At 39.9% G+C, this 26,591-nt stretch overlaps 1 protein-coding gene across 2 annotated transcripts; it reads right to left on the minus strand.

Annotated features, from left to right (window-relative positions):
• Positions 1 to 664: 664 nt before the first annotated feature.
• On the minus strand, positions 665 to 24,725 carry LOC108039105 (zinc finger protein 1). Of its 2 annotated transcripts, XM_044458404.1 has the most exons (5): positions 24,263 to 24,725; positions 16,268 to 16,434; positions 14,942 to 15,679; positions 3,447 to 5,424; positions 665 to 3,378 (listed from the first exon to the last, which is right to left on the minus strand). In XM_044458404.1, exons 1-5 carry the CDS (start codon positions 24,354 to 24,356, stop codon positions 3,185 to 3,187), a joined length of 3,171 nt encoding a protein of 1,056 aa, XP_044314339.1. In that variant the 5' UTR covers positions 24,357 to 24,725; the 3' UTR covers positions 665 to 3,184. The 2 variants fall into 2 exon arrangements, with proteins under 2 accessions (XP_044314339.1, XP_016971519.2); XM_017116030.2 differs by lacking the exons at positions 14,942 to 15,679; positions 16,268 to 16,434; positions 24,263 to 24,725 and adding an exon at positions 5,667 to 5,886.
• Positions 24,726 to 26,591: the final 1,866 nt, after the last annotated feature.

A 26,591-nucleotide genomic window follows, 5' to 3' on the forward strand; every position in this document is an offset into this window, starting at 1 on the left:
TTATTTTGTTTGCTTGGTAATTATTCTGAATTCGGAAGAATTCCTGCTCTTACTTAGTAATTTGTATTTGAAATTGCGCGGTTAGAGATGGAAGCAATCGAATATATATTCGATAAAAATGTATCGATTGTTGTAGTTTTTACCGTCGATTCCAATATCATGAACTGACTCAAGGTCATACTTTTAATTAATTGGCGGGAATATTTGAAATTCATCTTCAGTACACGCCGTGTAGAAAGCCCTTTAAGTCCTTTACCAAAACCACTCCCTTTAATAATAAATCGTTGCATTTAAATTTTAATAATTTCATTTTTTTTATTATTTTCACATTGTAAATTTAATAATTATAATAATTGTTTTGTCAATTTATCAAGACAAAAAGGTTTTATTCATTTATATGAATGCGTTTTTATCCATTGAATCGTTTGGCTTACTTTGATTAAAATACATTTATGCGTAATATTTGAAATATAAGTTACTTGAATCGTTCTCATTCTTCTCTCAATATTTTTTGGTTACTTGTTTCGGATGTTTTTAGCGGTTTTTTGGTGTTCTCTGTCGAGCAATAAAATTAACATTTGATGCCGTTTCAACGAGGTACTTAACTTAGGGATCGCTATTGTTGGACATAAAAAATTAAACAAATAATACAAGTATACTGTAATTCCTGCTCCGCATATTTACACATATAGTGAGGTGAACAACTTTAACAGAGAGTTTGGGAGTAGGACAATAGAGAAGATGGAGTTTCGGAGTTTGGAACACATTAAAACGATCGTCCTCCAATTAAGTGTGTGTATCGTATTTAAATAACTAACAATTGTTTATGTTTATGTACGTGAGTGTTATGTAGTGTAGTGTATTTCATATAAGGCCCTAGAGTGCAAATATCCATCACAAACCACATAGTATTTGCGCTTAAAAATAAGTGTTTCTTTTTTTTAGTGTTTAAGTTAACATTCTGTTGTTGTTAAGGGTTTTTTTTAACTAGGCTAAGTATTTACGGTTGTAATAGTAATTATTGTTAAATTTATGCTAACGTGTGCTGGCTGTATTTGAAATCGGAAGAATTTCAACTCGAGTATAACAGTTTGCGTTGTTTTGGTTTTGGATTCTCTAGCTTTTGTTCTTGCGAAATAATTTACAAAAAATATATGTATTTACACATATATACTTATGATCGACCATGCAATCCTTTCTCCTTTTCATTAAAAATACAAATATATAAAAATTAATTAAGTATTAAATGCATTTTTTTGTGAGTTGTTGTTCTCGATTTTTTTTGTGTATGGAAAAGCAAAAAAATCATGGGCGAAAATTCCTTGGACAAGTTAAACATCAAAAAAGAAATGTTCGTTGTTCTGGAAACCTTGTTGTTTGTTTTCTAACTAATTATAGTTTGTGGCTGAGTAAAAAACAATTTTAATTGAAAGTTGACTTGATTCTTTGGTTTTTTGGCTAGCGCAGAAATCGAAAGCATTATCAATTATTTAGTCATAAATTTATTGTCATGGCAAACATTTCGATAGTTAATAGGGTCTTTGGTTTTTCCGTTTTTTGATTTTTACATTTAATACGCACATGGAATTTTGCTAATAGATTTTTCGCGAGACTTTTCCAAAGGTTTTCGTTTAAATTTTACATGCTAGTATTTTTTTTTTTGAATATTCTGAAACGTTTTTTAATCGTTAAATAATCTTTAATAAGGCCAAATTAAGTTTTTGTTTTCGTTTCGTATATATTAAATATTAGTTAGCATTAGTTTTAGTTTAGCATTAGATTTAGTGGGTTGTCGACGAGTGGCAAGCGGCAGCCGGAGGCCTTAAATGCATGAGTTGCACCTTTTATTTTGGGGCGCGGCTCTGGCCAAATGGAATGATCTTGTAGGTTGTTTTGTGCTCATTTCGCGAATGGGTTTTAAAAAGGGAAATTTAAAGCGTAGTTCGAGAAAGATTGTTGGGGGATTTTTTCCTTAAGTAAGAGAGCTTGAAACGCGCGGCAAGCGGTGGGTTTTCCATTTAACATAAACTATATACGAATGGGGGGCGGTGTAGGCGTGGACTTTACAATGTGGTGGCTTTAATACAGTTTCGCTGCTTAATACTTTTGTATCTCTGGTCTGTCTCGGTATTGTCTGCTAGTATTTTCTTGGTTTTCTTTGCATTTCTGTTTTGGTCCGGAGGTTGTGGGTGGAAAATTCCTTTCGAGCTGCTTTGCATCGGCTCGAAACGCTTAACCGAAACTAAAAGTTACAACTTAAAAGAATACATAATCGTATATAATATACATTTATTCCATTTAGGAGTGGGCTCTTAACGATTTGAGTTTTGAGTATTCTGCAGCACTTGGTACTGGTTTCTCCAGCTCCTAAAACTAGTAACTAAAACATTAATGAATAAAAAAATAGATAAAACGATATCTTCAAATGAGTCGGGACCAAACAAAAATATTTTGCCCTTTTCTCGAACTTAGGCGGTAAAGGTAAATTAATAAAATACTAAAAACAAAGTGGTTGCAACATTGTAAAAATAATAAATTCGCTCATACGAAAGTTTTTTTAAACTACGGCTTCTCTTTTCCTGGTTATATGGCTATAAAAAATATTTCTCTCTTGCTTTTTGACACTGACTCTGTCTAAAGTGCATTTTTTGGGGGTGTTGCTGTTCGGTGTGTTCCTGCACATTTTGAGATTTTCTGTTCGTCTGTTTTTTTAAGTACAGCCTGTAAGTGCTGGCTTAGCTTAATTTGGAAACATTTTGGCATTGAAGAAGTCGAAGGCGGGCGTGGACGAGGGCGTGGTCTGCGGCATAGGTGGCGGCGGTGGAGGCAGCAATCCCGAATGATGGTGAAAGAACTGCGCCGACGGAGGCTGACCAAATGCCGCTCCCGAAAGTAAAGGGGGCGGATGTGGAGCCGGCGGACGATGTTGCTGTTGATTGGGCGGCGGTAGCATCACCCCAGCTCCGTTCCAGGGGAGTCTATGATGTTGATGCTGCTGCTGCTGAAAGGCGGCCATGGCCGCCAAATGTGGATGGTGGGGATGCTGATGATGCGGCGGATAAGTCGGATTCCCCGTCGGAACCTGAACTCGACGACGCCCACGATTGTTGGCCATCGTCGCCGGCGGTTGGGAGGGAACTGTTGCTCCTGTTTGGCAGGTGGGCGGCACTGAGGTGTCGCTTACCTATTCCCTGTAGGGCTTGCAGTAGGAATACCGGTGGTTCATGTGCTGGCTGTAGCTGCCCGAGTGCGAGAATCGTTTCAGGCACTTGGAGCACTGGAAGGGCTTCTCGCCGCTATGCAGGCGCTTGTGCTCCGTGAGGTGATGCTTGTGCTTGAAGGCCTTGGGGCAGTCCATGCACTGGTAGGGTCGTTGACCTGTTGAAAACGAGGATAAACCAATAGTTAGTACAGGCTTTAACCGTGTACGATCTAAGTTTACTTACCGGAATGCTCGTATTTATGGCGTGCCAGGGAGCTCTGCTTGGCGAAGGCCTTTTCGCACTGATCGCAAACGTAGGGCAGATCGGGATCGCCCGCATGACCATGGGTCTCCGCCTTGCCCCTCTTGGGTTTCGGTGGCATCAGGCCTCCAAACTCGTCCTCGTGCGAGATGCGCGAGTCATCGTCACGCCACGATCGCTTCTCCGATCCTCCGGGACTCAAACTGGTGCCCCGGTAATCGGGCATCTTAATACTGTTCATCAGGGGATGGTTAGGGACGTACTCTCCACCCGGACGCATTTTAAACAGCGCCTCCATGGGTAGCGGCATAGGCAGCATGTAGGGTAAACCCGGAAAGGCCTGACCACTTCGAGGAGTTACCTCCAGTTGGCTATTTGGTGGCGAAGGCGGCGGTACAGCTCCAAAGTACAAGGCTGCCGCGGATGACGGTGAAATCGAGGCTGGGGACATCGATGCGGATGGGGAGAATTTCCTGCTCAGATTAATGGCTTCGGGATTTAAGGGTTCTCCCGATGCGGGAGCCATATAAGGTGGTGAGCTCTCACTTTTGGGTGTTAATGGATCCCTTTTCACAGACAAATCCAAAGGTTGATCCTCCCGGGTTAGAGATGTTTGCGATTCATTAGTCACTGGAGTGGCGGCTTGATTGCTCTGGAAACTTTGCATCTTTCGCTCCCTGGAGCGATTGTTCTGGAACCAGACTTGAACCACACGCGGATCCAACTGGAGACGGGAGGCAATCATTCTGAACTCATCTCGGCTGGGTCGGGAATTCAGGGAGTAGTGCTGCTTCAACTGCTGCTGCTGCTCTTCATTAATGGCCGTTCGCACACGGACTTTCCTTTCGCCACTTTCCTGCCGGGGCTCCTCCTCCATGTCCTCGTCTTCCTCATCTTCTTCGCTGGCAGAGGCCAGGTTAAAAGAATTGCCCTGTTGTTGCTGCTGGAAATGTTGCTCCAACTCCTCCTTAATCAAGCCACAAAGGACCTTTTCGTGTTGCACCAACTCTGTTGGATGATTAAACTGTTTGGAGCAGCGACTGCAGCGCAGATCTGCGGGTTGCTCTACTTGAGGCGGTTCTTCCTCGGGAGATTGGACTTCTTCTGCCACATTTAGGTGCTCCTGTTCCTGTTTGATCGCTTGTGGGGATGTTAGGTAACTTTCTGGAGCTGGCGAAGCTTCCCTGCTGGCTTCCCGCTTAATGGAAGTTGCTTCTTCAGCGGCTTCAGGTGTGGGAACCCTTTCTTTTGCCTCGGGCTCTTCGATATCCATCACCAGTTTGGGTTCATCGTGGATCTCCTCCTCCTCCTGCTGCTGATGCTGGTGCTCTGGCTCCTCCTCCCTATGCTGCTGACCCGCAGCCGATAGTTGCAGCAATCTCTGAATGCTGTAAGGATGAACTTGGGGATTCAAGCTAGCTGCAGCAGCCATAAAGTTATGAGGAAAAGCCAGAAGGGCCGCGTTCATGTAGTTGGTGGGGTTGAAATGTTGGAAGGGCGTCGGTGCCGCATTTCCACCTTGTGCCTGGGCATCGCTGGCGAAATAGCTCAGAGGATGGGGCAATCCCGGCAGCGTTGGCTGCTGCTCCGACAGTTTTCCCTTTCCGTGATCTGAGGGAGATCGACGGGATCCCGTAGATCCAGAGCCCGGACTTTTTTCTAGTCTCTTCATTAAAGCACGATTGTTGTTCAACTTAAGCCCCATGCTGATGCACTTCTTCGAGGTCATGTGCGAGGAAAAGCTGCCAGAGTGCGAGAACCTCTTGCCGCAATTGTCGCATCCGAAAGGCTTCTCGCCGGAATGGATCCTCACGTGCTCCTTGAGGTGGTGCTTGAACTTGAAGGCCTTCTCGCACTCCTTGCATTTGAATTTCCGCAGGAGCACGCTCTCGTCGTGACTGATCATGTGCCTCTGCAGGCGGTAGACATTCGCAAACGCCTTGTGGCAAATTCGGCAGGTCTAAAAAAGAAACAGAAAGAAGTTATTATAGTAGGTGCTTAAATTGAATAAGACTTAGTAAATTTAGAAAAAAGGTTGAAAACATTTTAAGTATACGTAAAAGTGATAAATATCGCAAAAATATTATTAAAACTTTTTATTGCCTTACAAAACCGATAGATTTTAGTCCAAACTACCATCTCTAGTTTTGCAGCTTTGCTACCCACGCCACTCATTCTACGATCATTTGCTTTGCCGGTTACCTTTTCCAACGAAGAGGAAGAAACCAGAAAAGCAGCAGCTGACATTGTAGTATTAGTTGTTGCTGTATTTTGGGTCCACGCAGAGCGAAAAATAAAGAAAAACGGAACACCAACGCACAGGTAATAAAAACTGTTTAAAACAACACGCGTATTTATTTGTTTTAAATTTAATGGCTTTCTAATTTGTTTCAAGGCAAGAAAAGCGACCACAAAGCCAAATCAAAAGCGCGCGCCGAAAACGGGCCATTTTTTTTGTTTCTTGTGTGTTTCCGAATCGTAAAAGTGAATATTTTGTGATGTTTTGATATTTAGTGAATTGTGCAAATGATTTCGAATGAAAATACGCAGAAACTTCAATTAAAACTACAATTAAAAGATGCGCGAAGCGAAACGCGCACAGCACGAACAAACGCGAAGAATGAAATGACGAAGATGAGAAAAAAGAACGCGGTGGGCGGAAAAGAGATAGCGCGACTTCCAGTGAAGGTGGAGTGACAATAAATAACAACAACAAAAGGTGAGAAGAGCACACAAAATGACCCCACAGAGAGAGCGAGAGAGAAAGAGAGAAAGCTGCACTCAGCTGTGCGCCTTCCAATAAAAATTAAACTTCAATTGAAAAATTGCGACACAAAAAACAAATCAACAAAACGACCTAAAATAAACAAAACCAAATGCAATAGGGCGCATCACATCAAAATGTTTCAACAGCTGATGCTAATCAAATTTTGGGGGGCGTTTTGTTTGTGCTTTGATTTGTTTGGCAACAAATTGAACTCATCAAATGCAGGCGCTTTTTGTTGTTGCCTAAAGGTGGAAATGGAAATGAAAACGAAAGTGCAGCGCCACATTTCCCGCTTTCCCGTCTTCCACTTTTCCACTTGGCGGCTGCGTTGAAAGATTTGCGGTACTTTGGCGGACAGATGGAAACACGTGTTGTTGTCCCCCTCCCACACTCTCGCTCCCCTCGCCCCATTACTTTCTATCGAGTGGGTTGTTTACCGCTCAGCCATTGAACTTTCCATTTATTGCTGTTTCACCTTCGCTTCCACCATTTTCCAGTTGTTATTGTTGCAAAGTTAATGACATTTTCTATCGTTATCGGAATTAAATGTATGTATGTACATTTAGGTTCCACTGTACTTGGACTTTGACTCCTCATTTAAGGTTACAGTTACTTATGAGTTTCAATTAACGCGCTTTGCGCCATTAGTCATTATCATCAACGCATACCCAATTTACCCACACTCGAGATGAGATCACTCCAAAACTATTATTATGTATTGTAATTACTTTGTTCGCCAACGTGACACGGTGTTTATTGTTTTAAGCGTGTTGGGGAAAAATAATACATTTATAGCGCGGGCCTCCTAATTTGTTTGTGCTGCTGGTAAAAAACAAACGGAAAATGCTTTTCCCCTCATTTCGTTTTTCATTTCGACAGCAATAACAATTTCCGTTTCCGTTGTTATTGCACCTGTGACGTCATCCCCGAATTACCGTCGCTAAGTATAAACCCCATTTTTCGACGGCCATTTGTTCGCCAGGTGAGAGAGTGCAATAAATACATACAAAGCTGCATAATGGCCACCTGTTGGCTCACTCCCACACGCACACACTTACACGAGAAACCCGTTATCTCTGAAGCCATCGTGGAGTCAGGCTATCTCCGTCCCTCTCTAACGCTCTTAATCAGGTTGTTCGGTTGTAAACCGCATACGCCTACCTAGAAATCGTAGAGCCACAGAACCCAGAAATAGTACAGTGGTAACTCGTTAGTACTCATTAGGGATGAAAAATCAGACCTATAATATCCACCAGATGCAACTATCGAAGACCCACTGTACACACCTCCCAGAGCGGACGTTAAACCGCAGCTCCACAATGAACGGGCTTTGTTGTCGTCGGCGTTATCAATTAAATGTAAAACGAGGCGCAGCGCAAACGAAATGAAAATGAAAATGGCAGCCGTGAGATACGCCAGAGACTACACCACTCACACAGATACTATGTACAGATACTTTATATATACCTATAGTGCACACGTTTACAAAAGGTAAGTTCCATTTATGATGCGTCAGCCGGATTCTTCTTATGCGCTTTTGTTGTTACAGTTTGTTATTATTATATTTGCGGTGAGCGGAAATGCCAATTGAAGCTACCTTTAACAAAGCCCCATGAAGATGCCCGACCCCGGGGGTTAACTGATGGACTGATGGATGGATGGATGGACTTATGGAGAAACGGACGGACTGTGTGCATGACTCAAGTGTTTTTCAGGGGAGCCACTCGAGCAAAAGTTGAAAATTGATTGATTTTACTAAACGAATGGGCCGCGCACATGGAAATGGAAGCCAAAACCACTCGAGTGTTCAAGGTACAGTCTAACCTCTGTGGCATTAGTCTTGATAAGCCATGCATACGTGCGTACTACGCCCGTCTGATCCACTCGCCTCCCTTCTTCATCACATGTTGCTAGATGCTTAATTAATATAGTTTCATCTGAACTGTTCAAAATGTAAGAGGATAAAGCAATGGGGAAGAATACACAAGAAAAAACTATAAAGCTTATGGGGCAAAACATAGTTGAGTTTAAAACTATGTTTTGCCCCATGTTTGGTCCCTCGGACCGGATTCTCACCAATTGTTCCAATTATAAATATTAAATTTAGGAAAGTTTGTAATAAATCTAAAATTATTTACGTATTTCTAAACTATTGTTTTTATGCCTAGCCATTTTGCACTATTTTTCCACACTATTTTTCAAATCTTTCAACAGTTCCATCAATATTCGGGGAATTTCAGAGCACTGATAAGAGCGCACTATCTACTTGCTCGATTCAAAAGAGGCGCGTGTGCTCGTAAACAAAGCAGATCAGGGTCGCGAACTGGAATGGGACCTACGGATTAACCACTGTCTATCTCTTTTAACTACAGATAACCTCGTTCAGGTGAATACAAAAATAAATATTACAAATATTGGTAAAGGCGGCGGGATGCTGGGCGCTTATCAACCAACTTATCAGTTTCCTGAATTCCTAAAACTCGAACCGGAAACTAGCGACCACACACAGCGGCATTTTGTCTTCAAAGCGCTCGTCAAGTTTAATTGTACTGGGCATCGCATGTGCGGATGGTCCAGCGGTTTGCATTTCAGCCTGGTTAATTGTAGGCGACAAGCCTTTTGGCTATAATTATAACGCATCGTAGGTGGGCGCCCGTTTGGGCCAGGCCAAAAATGCCCAAGCCCCAGCAATAGACAAATCAAAGATAATGTCTTGTCGCAGACAGAGAGCTAATTTGTGAACGTATTTCACGATTGCTGGCTGAAGAAATGCTTTATGCAGTGAGTGACATGGGAATTTGGCCATAATAGCGCGCATAATTGGCCGTAAATGATGATCGACCAAAGGGAGATCGTTCGGCTTTCAAAGTGTCAACCCCAAAGGCAAGCAAACAATACTGACAAAATACCAAAAGATGTCGAGGTGGGGGAATACTATGTATGGATACAGTGGGGTTCGAAAACGTATAGCTACTGAGAGAAGCTTGTTTGCAAAATTATCTTTCAAAAGTGAGATCACTTTTTCCATATAGTTTGAATTATACAAACTCTTATTTCTGAAATCATAGTTATACGATTTACAAAATATCCAAAACTCTGTTGCCTCTATTTTAAAGTAAACCTTTTATCGATATAAATTGTAGTTTACACAATCAATTCGATAAGTTCTTTATTTTATAAAATAAATCATTGATTTAATAGGAAGACATATAAGAACCTATATGTTTTGAAATGGACTGTATGTGTTTTGTCCACACAGACTTGTCTACATAGTATCTAATAGATATAGAGGCGCACCTGTCGCCTGACGAAATGCGTAAACAAAAATAACAACAAGCGACAAGCTCAAAGTTTTCTGCTTCTGTTTTTGTTTAATTCTATGTGATTCTTTTTGAGGTCAGGAAAAAAAAAATATTAACGACGCCACAAAGAAATGTTTAGCGCAAAAAGATGAAACGAAAGAGAGAATGCGAGTGAAATATACGACGAGCATAATGATGTCTGAAATCTAACTGCCTTATAGCGAAATCGCGACCCAATTTTTTAGCTTATCGCATCGCAGCTGCCGACGCACGGGAAAATAGAGCTGAAAAAATGTGGAATACGAGTGATTGGGGTTTCAAATGAATGAATCCCCAAGTCGGGCCATTGACGTACCTTTCAACGGAGACGGAGAGAGAACTAATTGTAGTACCTTGTGGAATCGAAAAAGATTACCGGGGTTATCACCACAAATCGCGCCTGGGAATAAAGACCTGATTGTACGGAGGCTCAGCACCAACTTCAGATCGGTTAATTTATTATTATTGCGCTGGAACAATAAGTGAATTTATTACGTATTGCTGGCTGGGTTCATTAACTTTCCTCGGCGCGATCATCTCTGCAATAATTCCATTGGGAAATTGATTAACACGCGCAGTTAACAGGGAAATACTTTTAGCCATTGCGGTCACTTTGCTGCCGCATTTCTCAATATTTTATGGCCAGTTCGCTTTGTGCAGACGACAAAAATTATCTGCAGCAGCGTTGGGATTTAAAATTATTAAATTTCCATAAATCATCTCGAGTTCATCGCGGGCCCCGGGAAAACTTTGGTTAAAATTCTGTTTCTGTTTCGTTTTCGATTTTCATTCGCCAACGCAGCGACAAATCAAATTTAATTGTTTATAAATAAAACGTTTTTCTCAATGATGATGATGCCCTGAATTTTCCCGCCGACAAGAGACCTGCGAAATTAGTTACGTATTAGGAAAACATAAATTAGGCGACCCCGCGGTATAAATTAAATTTATCACTTTTTATAAAAGCCCGAGTCTTGGGAAATTAAGAAACGTGTCGTGGAAAATTAAGATTTTTGGCTCAGGCAGATACTATTTTTAATTCTATTTACCATTAAATTTTCTATTAAACTTGTTTCAGTGAAATTGGGGAATTTCTTGGTTGTCTTATCAGAGAAATAATTGATTGTTTTTTTTTTAATTTTGAATAAAGCTTGGTGTCAGTTTAATTCGCCATTTTTTTTTAGCTGGAAGTGTTATCATTGAATGTCTCAGGAAATTCAATTAATTTATTATTAGCCTTGAATCATTAAATCATTAAATATGAAGCGTGGTTTTTATTACGAATTTCCGTTTTCTTTAACCTTTTTTTTATTGGAATTAAAAAGTATTTTTGTTCTAAGCTGGAGTAATTATATTAATCTTGGAAAGTCATTTTCAACTACAGTCTGCTTAAATCTTCAACCCTTTTAAGAATTTCCATAAAAACCATTTAGAAGTGCAATCTGTAGTTTATCCAGAAACTTTTCTCAGGATGCCATCTTCAAGTGCAATCTCTTCTCACAATCGGACTGTCCAATGAAATGTCAAGTGCTATAGTACTGTATACTTTTCAATTCCCTTTCTCCCTTCGCAGCAGAGCATTTCTCATTAAACGTATCAAGTAACAACCGCACAATAAACGTCACAAGTGAAAAAACCCACGGGACTTGCAGCGAAGAAAATACTGAGCAGTCGGAGGGGGAAATCGTCTGAGGAATTTCCATGTGAGAAACTGCGCCACAAGCGGAGCCACATAATTTATGGCCCTCACGGTGAAAGTTGATATAAATCTCAGGAGTAAGTAAGTAAAAATGAAAGAAAACCGAAGGCAAGGAACAAGAAGTTTAAATTATAGTCGGGCGGCTGACATGTGGAAAGTGCAGGTGAAAACTGGAGAAAATCTAGGGAAACCCAGGAGGGGATATCCTCAAGGAAACAGGAACTCCCAATGATAAAAAATGATCTTATGACAGGGGTTTTTTCTTAAAAACCGAAAGTGGAAATGGAGATACTTCAATATTGAGAGCATTAATTATTTTTTGTCAACTAATTAAAGTCATTTGAAAATTATTCAAAAGGCATTATTTAATTTGTGTTGGTAAAATTGGGTTTATATGTTTGTACCTTACTTATTCAATTTCCAACTAATTATAATGATTTATATATCATTTAAAAGCCACTAACAATAAATTGTAACTACATTTCGTTTAAATCGCCGCGTTGAGAAAGTTTTTTAATTTGTTTGCTTTAATTGCGAATAATTTTGAAACTTTTAGCAGCAGTAAATACCCGCTCCCCGTCACCTTTGACCTTACAGTGTCCGCAGAAATACATAAAAATACATTTAAAAGTGGGTAGAAAAAGGGCTGAGAGAAAGGGGCGTGAAATAAATTGCTATTAATTTTTCACTCGCTCGGTTCGTCAAGCGGCGCCGAAAAGACGACGACCCATGTGGTTGCGGACTCGCAGGATTCGCAGGACTACACCTAAAGTGCATATAATTTTTCAATTTGAATTGTCTGCCCTGCTCCATTTTGTGGCGGCCAAAAAGGTGGCAACCGGAAGTGGAAAAGCAGAAAGCCAACCCACCAAATGAGTTGTGGCCAAAAAGTTGCAGCCATGTGCGTTTGTAGTTAAGCAAATATTTAATTGCTGCACTTTTTCTGCTGAAAGTTGGCCAGGACCTCTGTGCTTTTTCTTTTTTTTTTTTCGACCATAATTTATGGCCTGCCATTTGCTCGACCGTCTGCCCCTTTTTTGACTCGTTCCCCGGTTAATGATGTTGACCTTAACAACAAATGTTAAATGTTGCATCAACAATGTTGGCCACCAATACGGATTGATATCCCCCTTTTTCCCCCATTTTAATGCCTTTTCAATAAAATGGGGAAAAAATGCATTTTGTTGCCTACTTTTGTGAGTCGACAGCCTGATTTCCATAATGAGCCATTTGTCTCACTGACGACGGCGGCATTATTGTTATTTCTGGCACTGTTTTTGTTTGCCGCATAATTAATTGTTTTCACACATAATAATTTAATACGGCGAACACGTGTAAAGCCATTGGCCAACAATATTAAATAAATGCAATGTGCCACATCAATTATAATTGGTTTGTTCGTACGGAGTTTCGGGGCGTGTAGTTTGCCTATTTGGCCATGTGTCAATGTGGCTGTTGCCATTTTGGCCTTTTCGCATGTGTTTAAATGTTTAAATGTCATTAACAAAGCCGTAAATTATATGCAACCAAAAGTGGGCGAATGGGGTGAAGGCGGGAAAAGGTATAAAAAAAGAGTTGCAACTTGCAACTCATAAACCTGCTCTTCAACACTCGAGTTTGGCCAACTTTATTAGCTTTTTGCCAGGCTGGCCATCATTGCAGCTTAGGTAAATATTAATAACGGACAGCAGTCCTGCAAAAATTCAAAAACAAGTAAAAGGAGCGAGCTTGTACAGTGGCTGTCAATGGGAAAATAGTTAACAAAATAATAGGTATGATTTTATTTTGTTTGCTCTAAAGATATGAAATAAAGTATCAAAAAATGTCAATGCAAAGAAAACCTATTTATTGACCTTAAAAGATATTATTGTACTTAAAATATTGGTGCTCAACTTAAATTTTACCTCTCAAATAATTTTGCTCCACTGTTTCCCGAAAAAATCAGAAATCTCATATCGTATTTTTTTTCGGGGTGGTGTCAAACTTTTTCATTTCACTTGTGCTCATATATAGGGAAGGTAAAAGATGTGCCCCCCCCAAAAAAAACACATCATATACCAAAAACAACAACAAACTAGCCATATGAATTTATGACCAACGGAGGGAGTTGGAGAAAAGTTTTGGTTGGGGGCGGTTTGGTGTATTGGGGGATTGCAACAAAATTATAATTTATGTGGCTTTAATAGCCGCTGGGTAGCTCCAAGGTGAACCTGTCTGTGGACTCTGTTGTCCCTCATTTTTCCCTTAGACCCCTGGCCCATCCTGACTTTCTCCTTATCGCGTGTGTGACGTCTGAAGCAGGCCTGGGTTTTCTTCTCTTTTTTACAGCCTACCATATATGGTAAAAGATGACGACGAAGGACAAGAAAAACGGAGCCGAGAAGAAAAAACAAGTGGGCGGAGGCGTGTGGTTAGGTGTTATCAGGTTCTACTTGCCTGTAGCAACATTTATTTTAATGCCTTATCACAATGGCAGGCCTTAGAAAAAAATAAGAAACAACAACTGCACAATTGGGAGTTATGAGCGTGTGACTGACAGTCTCCCCCCATATTTTTATATACGTTTTTTTTTATATGGCCCCTTTCTGATAACACCCCCAATTGTTTTTCTCGGTCGCCGTCATTGGGGAATTTTTGTTTTTACTATTTTTCCTTTAGTTCGGTGAACGCCTACGTTTTATTTTTATGCCTCTTATCATAGTTGTACCGCTGGTGTTGTTGTTTCCTACCGATAAAACGAATGTCGAATGCAGGCAGGCACTAGGCGATAAAAATAAAGTCAGTTTCTTAAACGTTTCTTAAAAAAAAATTAGACGCCTGCACAGGAAAAAATTGTATTAAATAATGATCGAACTATTTCATTCGTTTTAATTTAAATTAATAAAATAAATTAAAACCGAATGACATTAAAATTTTTAAACTTCTGGCTCTTCCTCGAACTCAAGCAAAAACAAATTTGATATTGTAATCAAACATAATTAAAAAAAACCAAATTTAAATATATCTTAATGTATTTCCTTTTGTGCTTTTGCGCAATTTGTCAACAGGAAATATGTATAAGGTTTGCCTGGGATCTGGAGACTTTCGGATGGGATAGGATTGGATTGGATTCTGTACTTGGCACCGCTGCCTCGTTATCGGTGGCTCATTTCCCGTTAGCCGCGAACAAAGCCCACGCATTGTAAGCGCCGTGATGTGTTCAAAGATCAAGTGCCCCCCAAGTACCGACCTCCTCCCCCCCACCATTTTTTATTTTTTTTTCCAAGTCGGAGTCTGATAATTCATGAGTAACAATCCAAGAACCTTAAAACGTAAGACTTAAACAGAAAGGAGAAAAAATAACTCTGCTTATCAGCTATTCCAGGAATCTTTATCCTCATTATTCAGGTTTAGTCACTGGTGACAAAGGTTTTTGTGCTGATTGTCTTTGGGAGAGAAGTTTTATGGCGGGACTTCCACAAATAATATTATTTTTATTATGACTTATGACTAGGTGTTTCTTGGAAATATTTAGTTGGGAATATTCAAAGTATCCATTTGGATTGTTTTTCGAGGCTAATTTGTATTAAAAGTTGGAAAAACCTACTTCTTAAAATGTTTTCAAACCCAAATGAAGTTATTAGCATTACTTATTATTAATGGGTACACAATTAACAGTATTAAAACTCACCTGGGAGACATTAGTAACCGATGTTTGTCCGCAGGGCGAGTGGAGTTGCTCGTGCTGTTCGAGTTGCTCCCGACTGGCGAAGGATGCGGTGCACTGCATGCAGGGATAGGCGCCATTCAGATCCCCAGTTGTGGAGCCCGGACTGGAGGTGGATCGTGGGGCACTCAGATCCAGATCGTAGGCGGAGTTACTGCCCACACTGCTATTGCTACCAGGCAGCTGAGGTGGCAGCAGTTGCAGGGCCATCTGTTGTTGCTGCTGCTGCTGCTGCTGGTGGTGTTGCAGTTGCTGGTGTTGCTGCTGCAACTGTTGCTGATGCTGTTGCTGCTGGTTGGGCGAACTGGCGGATCGGGCGGATTGAATGGCCAAGGAGGCGGCGGCGGCCATGAATTGGGCGTGCAGGTGGGCGGGCAGATGGGGTGGTGGGTGTGGCAGTTGGGCGAAGAGGTCACCGGGGGTCAGCGAGCCAGGTGAGCACATTGGCGACATTTTGTTCGTATTATTGTGGTTCTTGGCCAGCTCACTGTTGTTGTTGTTAATCGACTGGTTATTGCCATTGGCATTGGTGTTGCTGCTAATGTTATTGTTGTTGTTGTTGCTGGTGGCCGGCGATTTGGCGTACCGCCTACTGCTACCGCTCAGGTTGCTCTGCTCATCCTCGGCATCGCTTTCCGGCTGAGCAGCTCCGCAGTTCAGCTTGTCATGGGGATGTTCGCTAATAATGTGCTCGCTAAGAGACTAAATACAAAACAATTTAAAAATATTTTTATTTAATGGATATTACTGTTTTATTCTTATTTATAAAGCTTTAAATGAAATGTTTGCAACTGTGAGTAAGCTGACTGAGTTTTTCAACAGATTGCGAATTTCACAACCTACGAAAAAATTCCAGTTATATTACAATACAGTGTTTTGGACCTTGAATGTGTTTAAGTGGTTTTTCACTAATGAAGTGATTTGATAAGCTTTTAATATATACTAAAGTCTTACTCATATTCAAAATGCGTAATTAAAAGGCATTTTTAATCAGTTGAAAAGTATAAGTAACTTTATAAGGCTCAGGTTCTTAGTGCAAGCTATTTAAATATTTCATGAGAATTTCTTCCAATTTTAAAAAGTGTAACGTTAATCCGAAATTGTTTCTCCTCATTGAATCTCTATATTATTTAATAGTTTATAGGTTATGCGTAATAAATTTGTCAACTATGTTTTAGGAATTTAGGAAATTTAATCAAATAATTGTTAGCGCTTCTTGATTTATTATTCACTTGTATTTTTTTCAGTGCTTATTTAAGTTACAAATATCAAGTTTTTATGGAAACTCACGTGAAACTCGGTGAAGCGCTTGGGGCACTGGGTGCACTTGACCAAAAAGGCATCTGCAGCTGCACCTGGCTGGTTGGGATGGGCGTCCTGGATCCCGCTGGAACCCGGATTGCTGTGCTTCGGCGACTGGTTGTGGCTGTGGAGCAAAGTGGAGGCCAGCGAGGGAACTGTGGGGAAGCAGAGGGGGAGAAAACAAATTAACTGCCAGATCGTTTAAGAACCATAAAATATGCGAAAGAAACTTGAAAACCAAATGAGAAGTATGGAGTGTGGTGGGGCGAACGAATGGTTGAGGTGCTGCAGAGTCCACAAAGAGAAATTTGGGGGTTATATAAAGTGTTTTAAATACTTATTTATATCAAAATTTCCAAAAAATATTTATCCATAAAACCTGCCCAGATACACTTAAGTTCTCGGAATTAATCTGAAATCATTTGTTTGCTCAAATGATATGAAAACGTAGCTACATAATTATAATTCTCCATCATTTCGTTCTGTGTTTCGGGGGACTGGTGGATCGACTTAATTTCGTGGCAAATCAACTTCGCAGGCCTTCACGCAAGGCTGAAATCCGGAGAGACGATGATCTCATGGTTTCTTTCGATCCGCCAACGAAACCGAAAAGAAAACAGAAACGGAAAAAAGAGTCCAAGAATTAAAGAACACACGCACACTTGAAAGAGAAGAGTTGACTTAATCAGTTGAAAAAAGCGTTCAACCATGGCGGGGAGGAAAGAGACGGATGATAAAGAGAAGAAAGAGAGGGAAGAGGCCCCAGAAGATTGCTTTGTTCCCCCGAGGGTCACTCAATTGCCCTCTCGCTCTCGCTCTGAAACTTTGTATCTGTATCTGAGAATTCTACCTTACTTCACAAAATGGAGTTTTTCTGTTCTCTGGATTTCTGTTTGTTTTTTCTTATAGAGTGCCTGCCCAACAAAGCGAGTCTTTGTTCTCTCTTGCCATTTGATCGCTACCTTAATTTAAGCCAATTAACTGGCGGCAGACGAAGACAGATGCCCTGATACTCACATACGGGCTGCAGAATGAATGAACCCTGTTTCATAGCCACCTTTCTGCCAGAAGTATCTGTATCTGAGGGATGTGTCGGTGCAATCAAGCGCAATCTACGAAAGTTCATTGCACGTTTTCACTTTCAATAGTTGCAATCTTAATTGATTTCGATGCGGGCCCCGATCAAAAAGGAATTATAGATGATGATGATGATGATGATGATGACGATTCCTCCCACCTTATCATTTAAGAAGCCATTAAAAGCCATTATAGGACAACAGCTGACACACGTAGATATATGTATCTCTGAATGTATATAGTTTACAGATCGTAGAGTTAATAATATCATGTCCAAGAATTTATTTCACTCGGCCTGTCTAATGACATTTTTATTGAAAGTTGTAAAACGACAACACTTTTTTATGGCCCTACATTTTGTTTCATCAACATAATGCCCCAAAGGAAACTGCTCGTGGGGAAAAACGTGAAACTCAACAAGTGTGTCACCAGCTCATTTAGCCCAATCAATTCTTCATAACCGTCTCGAGTGAGGAATTATTAACGCAATCGCTTTTACACTTTTATTTTTTCACCCCGCCGGTATTGAAATATTGAAAGTGTCCCGCAAATTAATTTCAATTTATGCGCAGCCGAAACGAAATGAAAAGGAATTTCTTGTATTTGTTTCTGCGGAACTCGAGCGCTTTTTGTGTATTTATATATGTTGGTCTCATCTTTCAGTTCAGTTCTCCCCAAAGCTTTCAACTATTTTGCGCCTAACGCGAACTAATTGAAGTTGATTGATAGTGTGCTAGGTGTGGGGCAAAGGAATCGGAGGAGACAGCCCCAAAACATTTGAATTGTTCAAAGCAAAAGGTATTTTTAATCTATTAAATAAATTGGCTAGGAACTGCAAATATTTTTGGGCGAAAAAATATGCATGATAAAAGATCGAATGTCTAGAAAAAGAATTTAAGAATTAGTTGTAGGAAGGAAAATTTTAATATAATATAATAAATTAAAAATACCAAGTTTCCATAAAGTTTCTGTTTATAAAAATTTATCGAAATCAAGAAGCTATAACATTTATGATTAAAATGAGGATCTGCTCCGATTAAATCAAAGCCCCAAAAGATTAGGCACCGTAAATTACAGCTTTTCAGAAAGTTAAACAAAGTAAGGATATTAAAATAAAAGCAAAGAATCTCCTGCTTTGACAGTTGCCAAAATGTTGATTGGGGGCATTATAATTTTTTGTATTTTTTGGATTTAGAAGGGGCGATTTTTGGTGAAATTTATGGGCGGCCACACGTTTGCCAAAAACAAAACAAAAACGCCAGCAATCAAAATCTAGGTGGGTTAAATTGTAGCCAGCTGTTCGGGGAAATCTTCTGGAACGATGTCAAGTGTTTGCTGTTGTTTGTGTTGTTGGTTCACCTGTGCGGTGGAAAACACGAGCAACCGAAAATAAGCGAAAAAGGGGGCGGATGTGGGCGCCGGGGGAGGTTGAAATATTATAAATAATACGTAGATGGGCAGGCGACGTAAATCAATGGCAAAATATCCAAGACAGTGCCGAAAGATACATTTGTATCTGTGGCAAAGACACCCAAGATACACCCACTAATTTTATGTGCTTTTTTTATTGCCAACTTTTATTAGCCAGACATATTTCGACTAAGCCAGGCTAATGCAAATTTATTTATTTCTCTTTCCCCGTTTTCTAGCTTTCGAAAATTATATTTTCATTATTTAATTTATGCGCCCAGCGGCCGTCTTTCTAATTTTCCACCTGACTTTCCTCAGTTTTTCCCCGATTTTAGTCGGCCAAAGTGGTTTTTAATATTTCACTGACAGCCGATTGTCACGACAATTTCCCGTGTTGAGCCGTCAGGTGAGGAAAATTCTTTGGGGTCCGGAAAAATTGTTTAGCAATTGCTGACGCAGTTGCAGACAAATGGACGACAGGTGGCGCCTGCTGGTGGAACGGGGGAGGGGGTTGCTCGGCTCGATGATATTTAATGCAAATAAACATAAATTCTAGCACTTAATTATAAACAGACCTCCGGGGCCTGCACTCATTTGCAGTCAATGAACGTGGTTAGCATATTTATGATATAAATTCCCATCGAAAACGGGCTGCAAATGAGCGAGTGCAAAAACACTTAGTACAGAGCTAGCTAATTGCCAGTTGAAAAACGACACTATCAGACAGCCGCAATTAATTTGTAAATCAAAACCTGTGGGAAGGCTCAGGTCCCAGTTGTTTTGGATCTGTTTCGTATTTCAGACGTGCGAAAGTTTATGGGCGCAAAACGCAAAGCGAGTGTAAACCCCTCTTTCGAGAAATGGAATTCTACGGAGGGTCCGATCTCAAGTGGCAATCGGTTTTAAACACACATGTGAGCGGCATATGGAGTTGTCCCGATAATCGCTCTAAATTTGGAATACTCTTTCGGAGTCCTACCTACCTAGAGATTAATGCACTGGGAACAATTTTGAATATATGTTCAATACTAAGTGCTAATTTTAGCCTTGTTCATGGTTGTACTTTTAAAATAAAAAATCATATTGATTATAAAGGAAATGAGTTTTAAATTTAGATGATAAATAAATTTCGAAGCTATGATATTATAGTAATACAGTAAACTCTGCAAAACAATATTTTGGTTTTTAAAAGTTATTATGGTAGCCACAGAAATGCCTAACCTATGGCCTAAAATTATACTATTTTTTTCTCTGTGTGGCACCTTTGCCCTGGTCTACTCTCCGCTTTTCGAATGGGCACAAAGGTGCCCACGTTGTGCCCCTTCAAGTGGCAAATGCAAAGGTGCAGATTCGGAGCCAGACGAGATCCTATAAATAGAGTTCTCCTTTCTGCCCTTTTGCTTTTATTTGTTTGTTCAGCAAGCTGATGCTGCGTGCTGGTGCTGCATGCTGCATGTTGCACGTTGCACGTTGCTAGTTGCTGCTGCCACGTTTATTTTATTTGTAGCATTTTGCTTTGCTGAGTGTGAAATTTTAATAGCCAAGCGATCCGTGTCCGTGTTCGTGTCCCTGTCCTTTTTTTTCCCCTGTACCAATATGTATATATATATATATATGGGAGGTATATCTGCAGGGAATGGAAAAACATATGTGTCCCGGGGCGAAGTATTTCTGCGATTTACCTTGAAAAAATATGCAGAAATGCGTGTGATGTCGGGGTGTGGGTGTTTTACGGTTTGAAATTGGAGTTGCAATGCGTTGGCGAGCAGAATGCAATTAGAGAAATACGCCAAAGAGGTGTTCAAAGTGAGGAGAAAAAACCTAGCCATCCATAAGATACTTTTGCATCTTATCCGTCAAGGAAAGCCGAAGATACTTTTTCAAAGTTAAATAATTTTTGAATATATTTCTTGGAACTTCTATGGAAATCTTTGATTTACATTTTAAAACGATATTCCCAAAGAACTCCAGTATTTTTGTGACACAAACTTAAACAATATAATGAAACTTAATAGTACAATTTTCTAGGAACCTTTGAAAATTCGTCTATTTATGGAGCACAGTAATTTGCATTTTTTTAAAGCGGTCAATAAATAATATGACACTTTTTCTCTGAAGTATTTTAACGACTATGTTCTAAGAATGGCAATTCATCAATAATTGTTGACTTTGCTTTCATAACATTTAAGTGTTCATAAAACTTCAGGTTACAAATATTATTGTGATATGTTTGTATTATGTTTTGTGTTATAAAACCCTATATTCTTAAATGCTTTATAACCAAATCAAAAAAGTATTATTTAAACTATCTGAAAAATACTTCATTAATTCGGAAAATATAACCAAAGTTCAGCTCAACTTGGCTAATTGATATTCACTTCGTCCGCGGTCCGTGTATAAATTTTACGCCCCATCGTTGAGGGCTTGAAAAAAAACTCCGAAATAAAGCCCATCGAATGCAATTGAAACTTTTTCTGCTGCCGCCACCACAATAGAGCTGTTGACTATTTTTGTTTATTTAAAACTTTTAACAATTATTGTGCAATTGTGCGAAATTTATTGCAATTGAACGCCAATCAGAAGGGAAGTGGGAAGTGCCCCTCTCTGCCCCTTTTTCCCCCCTTTTCCCAGGACTTTTCACTCCAGTTTTTCTCAATGCCAGTTACCCGTTAACCAAAATCGTTTACATGTTAAATTGTGCCTGCTGAGGCCTCACTCCCTATTTTTAGGGCCTCCTTTTTGGCGCTGCAATTTTGCCTGCCCTTTGGCAACACCTTTTTTTCGGGGGGGTAAGAGGGTTTGGGGCCGGTTGCACCCTTTTGTTTGCGCCGATTTTTTGGCACTTTTTTTTCTGTACCGGGGTAGCACGGGAATTGTTGTCTCGTGGTGCGCGGCGGGCATTAAATAAATAAGAAAAAATATTCACAAAAAATGCAGAAAGCCCAAGGAGGCGGGCGCATTCCGTGCAATTTTCACTTTACAACTGTTTCAAAGTTATCTTTGTTTCAATTGTGTGCACAACGGCGGCAGTGGCAGGAGCAGCACAAAAAAAAAGGGAGCAGCAAAAAATATTGGCAAACAATTTACTTTTTGGTCAAAATGCGAAATAAAAGTAAAATGTGGCAAATAATTTGCCCAAAGCTGCGGCAGGTTGAACACAGCATAAAGGGAATCTGCAGCAGGATATCAAAGAGGACTTTCCCCTCATTGATTTATTGTCTTTTTGTGTTTGTCGAGGATCTCTTTTTTGTTCTCTGCCCAGCTTTTTCCCCGACTCAATTGCAATTTAAAGGCAAAGTCCGAGGAGTGTTTATTTTGGGGAAAGTCAGGCAAGTACCTCGAACTCCACTTGAGATAGGCATCGGCAAAATTAATCATCTTTGCATGCCAGTTGCCATATAGTTTGGGGCCAAGTTTGTTTAATTTCGATTACCAGCTGGCGTGGAGAAAGTCCTGTCGGCGGTGAAAGATGCAGGATGAGCCAGGAGTTATAAATGGCAGCACCGACAGCACCAGCATATAAAACTGACATCCACTGACAGGGCCCAAAATGATTAATTAGACCGAAGGAAATCCCATTTCAGGGGAATACTACATATTCCAAGGACCAATCAAAGATGCAAAAGTCAGATAAAATGTTTAATTTCTGGCAAAACAAAATTCAATTCTAAACAACTTTGATGGGTGGAAATTAGCGTTGATTTAGTGGCCACCAGTCTAAAGATAAACAGTGGATATATATGTATAACATATATAAAAGGGGCGTAACCATAGGTGATAACAGGCGACAGGTTTTCGCCAGGGCGAAATGTTTGATTTATGGCATTTTGGAGCCATTTCGAAATGCGACACAACACACGCCGAGGCAGCGGGAAAATTAGTACAAGTTGCTGGCGTTTTCCTCGTTTTTCCCCGCGACTTTTCCAAAAAGCCAAGAGAACAGAATTTCGTATGTAGCCGGCGATTAATATCCATCGCAGACACAGCTGCCCAGCGCCATCAAGTTGGCCAGGGAAATACAACCGGAAAGTATATAGATACATTTGTATCTGCAAAGTAAGTGGGCCAACCTGTGCTCCGGCGTCTGATCGATTAGCCGAACTATCTTGTTCGAGGGCTTTTAGTTTCGCCCACAAGAACAGAGCTGCTTAAATAGCCATAAATTATAATTTATGGCTGCGGTGTTGCCGCTTTTTCTTTTCCAAACGAACATGTGCAATTAATCCGTCTCTTTAGCTGGCTTATCAATTGTCAGTTGGAGAATGGAGCAAAACGTGGGCGTTGACAATCTGCTCCACCCTGGAAAACAAAAAACTTGCGCCATCCCTAATTTTCCCCCACTAAGCGTTTTCAATTAATTTCCAGTCTTTCACACCTTCAATTTAAACCGATGAGCTCTGCCCACTGACAGTTTTATGCTTTGTTTACACTCGATAAAGATCTCTGACTTCTGGCTAACAACATGGCCATAAAACAGGTTCTTCAATGGAGGTGGGACCTCAAAGGTGGCCAAGTGGTGTTCTACCTGTTTGCCTGCGCATGCGGTTTCTTCGTTAGGGGTAGCTACCTGTGTTCTCGGGTGGGTGGAGATTGCCAAGGCAGCGGTTCTGTTTCGGCGGTGCCAACAAATCAAATTGAAATGTGGCTGCAATTGGTTGGCAAATAGGAGAAAAAGAGAGGTGGCTATATCTCTCGTGTGCGGGGAAAATATAATGCCATTATTCAAGATCGATGGGATGATTTCGTGTCCAAGAAAGGCGATTTTGTTAAAAATCCCATATTATAAATTTCTTAAATCGAAAAATGTATAATTCAGAACCAATGGATATGGTTGTTATTAACGAAACTGCTGAAACATTATTTTTTGCTTTGAGAAGAAAGTATTTTAAGTTATAGAAGTTAATAAATGTATCTGATCACATTATTGGTCAGAGGATTCTTGATATTTTAAATAAAATAATTATTACAATTTCAAATACTAATTCAAAGTATCGCTAAGTTTTTGATCAAAATATAACCTTTATATTTAAACGAAGAGTCTAATGCTAAAATTTTAGTAATTATGATTTGAAAGGGTTTCGAAATTTCTTTCTGTGTGCTGATCGGGCAAACTTTGTTTGGTTCTCTCTCCTTTTTTGAACCTAAGCATGTTCTCTGCGTAGGAGTATGTAATTTGAAACCTGCTACGATCCTTACTCGTTTTTTATGTGTTTTTGTTTTTCTACAGTTTCTTTTTTTTTTTTGTGATCCCCTGAGGTAAAGACCACACATATTGGTCCCGCTCAAAATGGCGTTGTTTCTGGGAATCTGCCAAGTTTGCATTCGGATCTGGATCTTTGGATCGGGCTTTGGCGCGCAAATTACTCAGACACACACAATTCACCCAGTTTAAACAAAGTTCAATTGCATTGCCTAGCTGATAATGGACTCGAATTCTGGATGAATCATCGCCGGATGGGGGGAGATGATCTGTCGCATCGACTGGGGATCACTTACACTGCATGGTGAAGGCGGTGGATGGCATGCTCTGCTGAATGATGGTATCCTCTTGGCCGAAACGTGAAGACGACGGCGCCAAACAGGACAACATTTGGAATGCTTATTGTAACACTTTTGCTTTACTTTTGATTCGGATAGTTTTGTTTTTTAGGTTTTGGATTTGTATGCGGGTTCTTCTGGTTTTTTTATTTTAATTATTATTTTGTATTTCTTATGAAGCACACACGTGTGGCGGCCATTTGGGCAAAGGGCCTTGGGTTTATTATCTTTATCTTTTAAACATTTGAAACACTTTTTTTTGGCAACGCCGCGAGTATCGCGTTTGTTTGTTATTGGTTGGGATATTTTTCAGATTTCTATGTGCGTTCTCTGCGTGATTTTCTACTGTATGTTCTTCAGAGTTTTCTCTGTGGGGGAGCGACGCGTGTGCTGCCGTCGCGACGTCTGAGATGCAACTGAATTCTGAAATCCAACTTTCGCAGCATCAAGCCCCGACGTCCTCGTCCGTATCGTATCCGTCGGATGCGAACTGAGCATTTCGGGGTTCTACGGGTTCCACGGACGGAGAGAAGAAGACGCAGCTAGCCGGAGAGAGAAAGAAAGACAGAGCGAGAGAACGTGTTGCGAGGGTGTTGGTGTGTTTGTGATATAGCCACCACCAGCATAATATAACGGTGTAACGGTTCACCGTTGCGATATACGAGGTGATATGGACACGAAGTGGGGTGTGTGTTGGTGTATTAATGTGGGGTGGTGGTGGTACAGAGTACCGCTCTCCAGTTCAAGAACTCTCTCTTTTCTAACATAACATCAGTCTGTTATTTCGATATCGTAAATGTTAGGGGTTTAAATGCCTCTCCTCACGTAGTCCCGTAACGTAAGCACACTACGTAAGGGTGTTTGCAAACATATGGCGGGGATACGGGTTTCGGACAAGGGATTTGACTATATTAACATTTGCTCGTATTTTTGTTTTATTGACCAAGTGACTTATAAGTCGATCCATTAACTTTTTCGCTGGCAATACAACTTTAATTCGGTTTTATTTGGGTGTTATAGAAATTTTATTAAGCATGGGCTTAATATTACGATTGTAAGACTCGGGTATTAAACATATTCCATTGTATAGCTGTAAATGGATTCCAGAAAATATTTTTACGAACATTTTTTAATTGAAAATTTATAATGATGTCTATAAGTAATATTAATATTACCATCATTAACTCGGGTTTTAAGAAATGTTGAGAATACAACCTATTTAAGAAAGAAAAAAATTAACTTTTAAATAGCAAATTCTCAGGCAATACAATAAAAGTTAAGCTTCAGTGAATTTTTCTTATAGTTATAAGGTTTTTTTTTAACTATTTATTTCCGTCATCATTTGCATGGAAGTCTTTCTAATCAATCAAACTTCCTGAGAAATATCCCCTGGGTGGGAGTAATTTGATAAATCCCCACTTATGAAAACTTTTGTTCGTTTTTCTTCTGGGGAATTTTAGCGGTGTAAGATAAAGGGAACTTTTTTTCAGGGAATCCCCTAACCCTTTCCTGGCCATATCGTTGCGTTAATGGACAAACTCATTTGCACTTGCCATTGCAAAATTGTTCTCTGCGGGGATTTCCCAGTAAATCCAAAATTATTCCGCGATTGCCACACATTAATGACAACATTTGGTGATGGGCAATTTCTTGGGAATGTCCATCAATGGACACGTCTACGAAATGACGGAGGGGCAAATATCCCCGAAGAAACAAAGAATTTTTAACAAAGATAAAATGCGAATGGTTAGATTTTTAGCTCCATCAACAAGTTGGGGGCCTCTTGGGATATGTTTTGATGTTTTCTGGTGCTCAAATAAAAAGATCAGACCTCCTAAAAAGTTGGGAAAACGTAATATACAAAGTTCAAGTCTCTATTTATTCTACTCAATTCAATGAACTTTGAAATAACTTGATCCTAAAAATAGTATCTTTGAGATACTTTTGTAAGTCCGTAAAAAATTCAATTTGGTTAAGATCATTATATGTTAAGATATCTTTTTAGTATTTATCATAAGAGTGACAATTGATGAATGAAACAATTATACACATTTATATTATTGGTGGATAAAAGTATCAAGGCTATTTTAAAATTGAATTCTAAATATCGGATCTTTTTTGGTGTAGTCAAAACTAAGGCATACAATTATTAAAAAACACAAACTCACAGATACAAAAAACACAAATATTCTCCAAAATTTCACTCACACTAATGAACACTCTTTGAAAAAGAGCAAAAACAAAAAAAAAGCAGACTCAACAACAAAATAAACAATTTGTACATTAA

The sequence above is a fragment of the Drosophila rhopaloa genome, unplaced genomic scaffold, assembly GCF_018152115.1.
Source record: "Drosophila rhopaloa isolate 14029-0021.01 unplaced genomic scaffold, ASM1815211v1 contig_167, whole genome shotgun sequence".
In the NCBI taxonomy this organism is placed as follows: domain Eukaryota; kingdom Metazoa; phylum Arthropoda; class Insecta; order Diptera; family Drosophilidae; genus Drosophila; species Drosophila rhopaloa.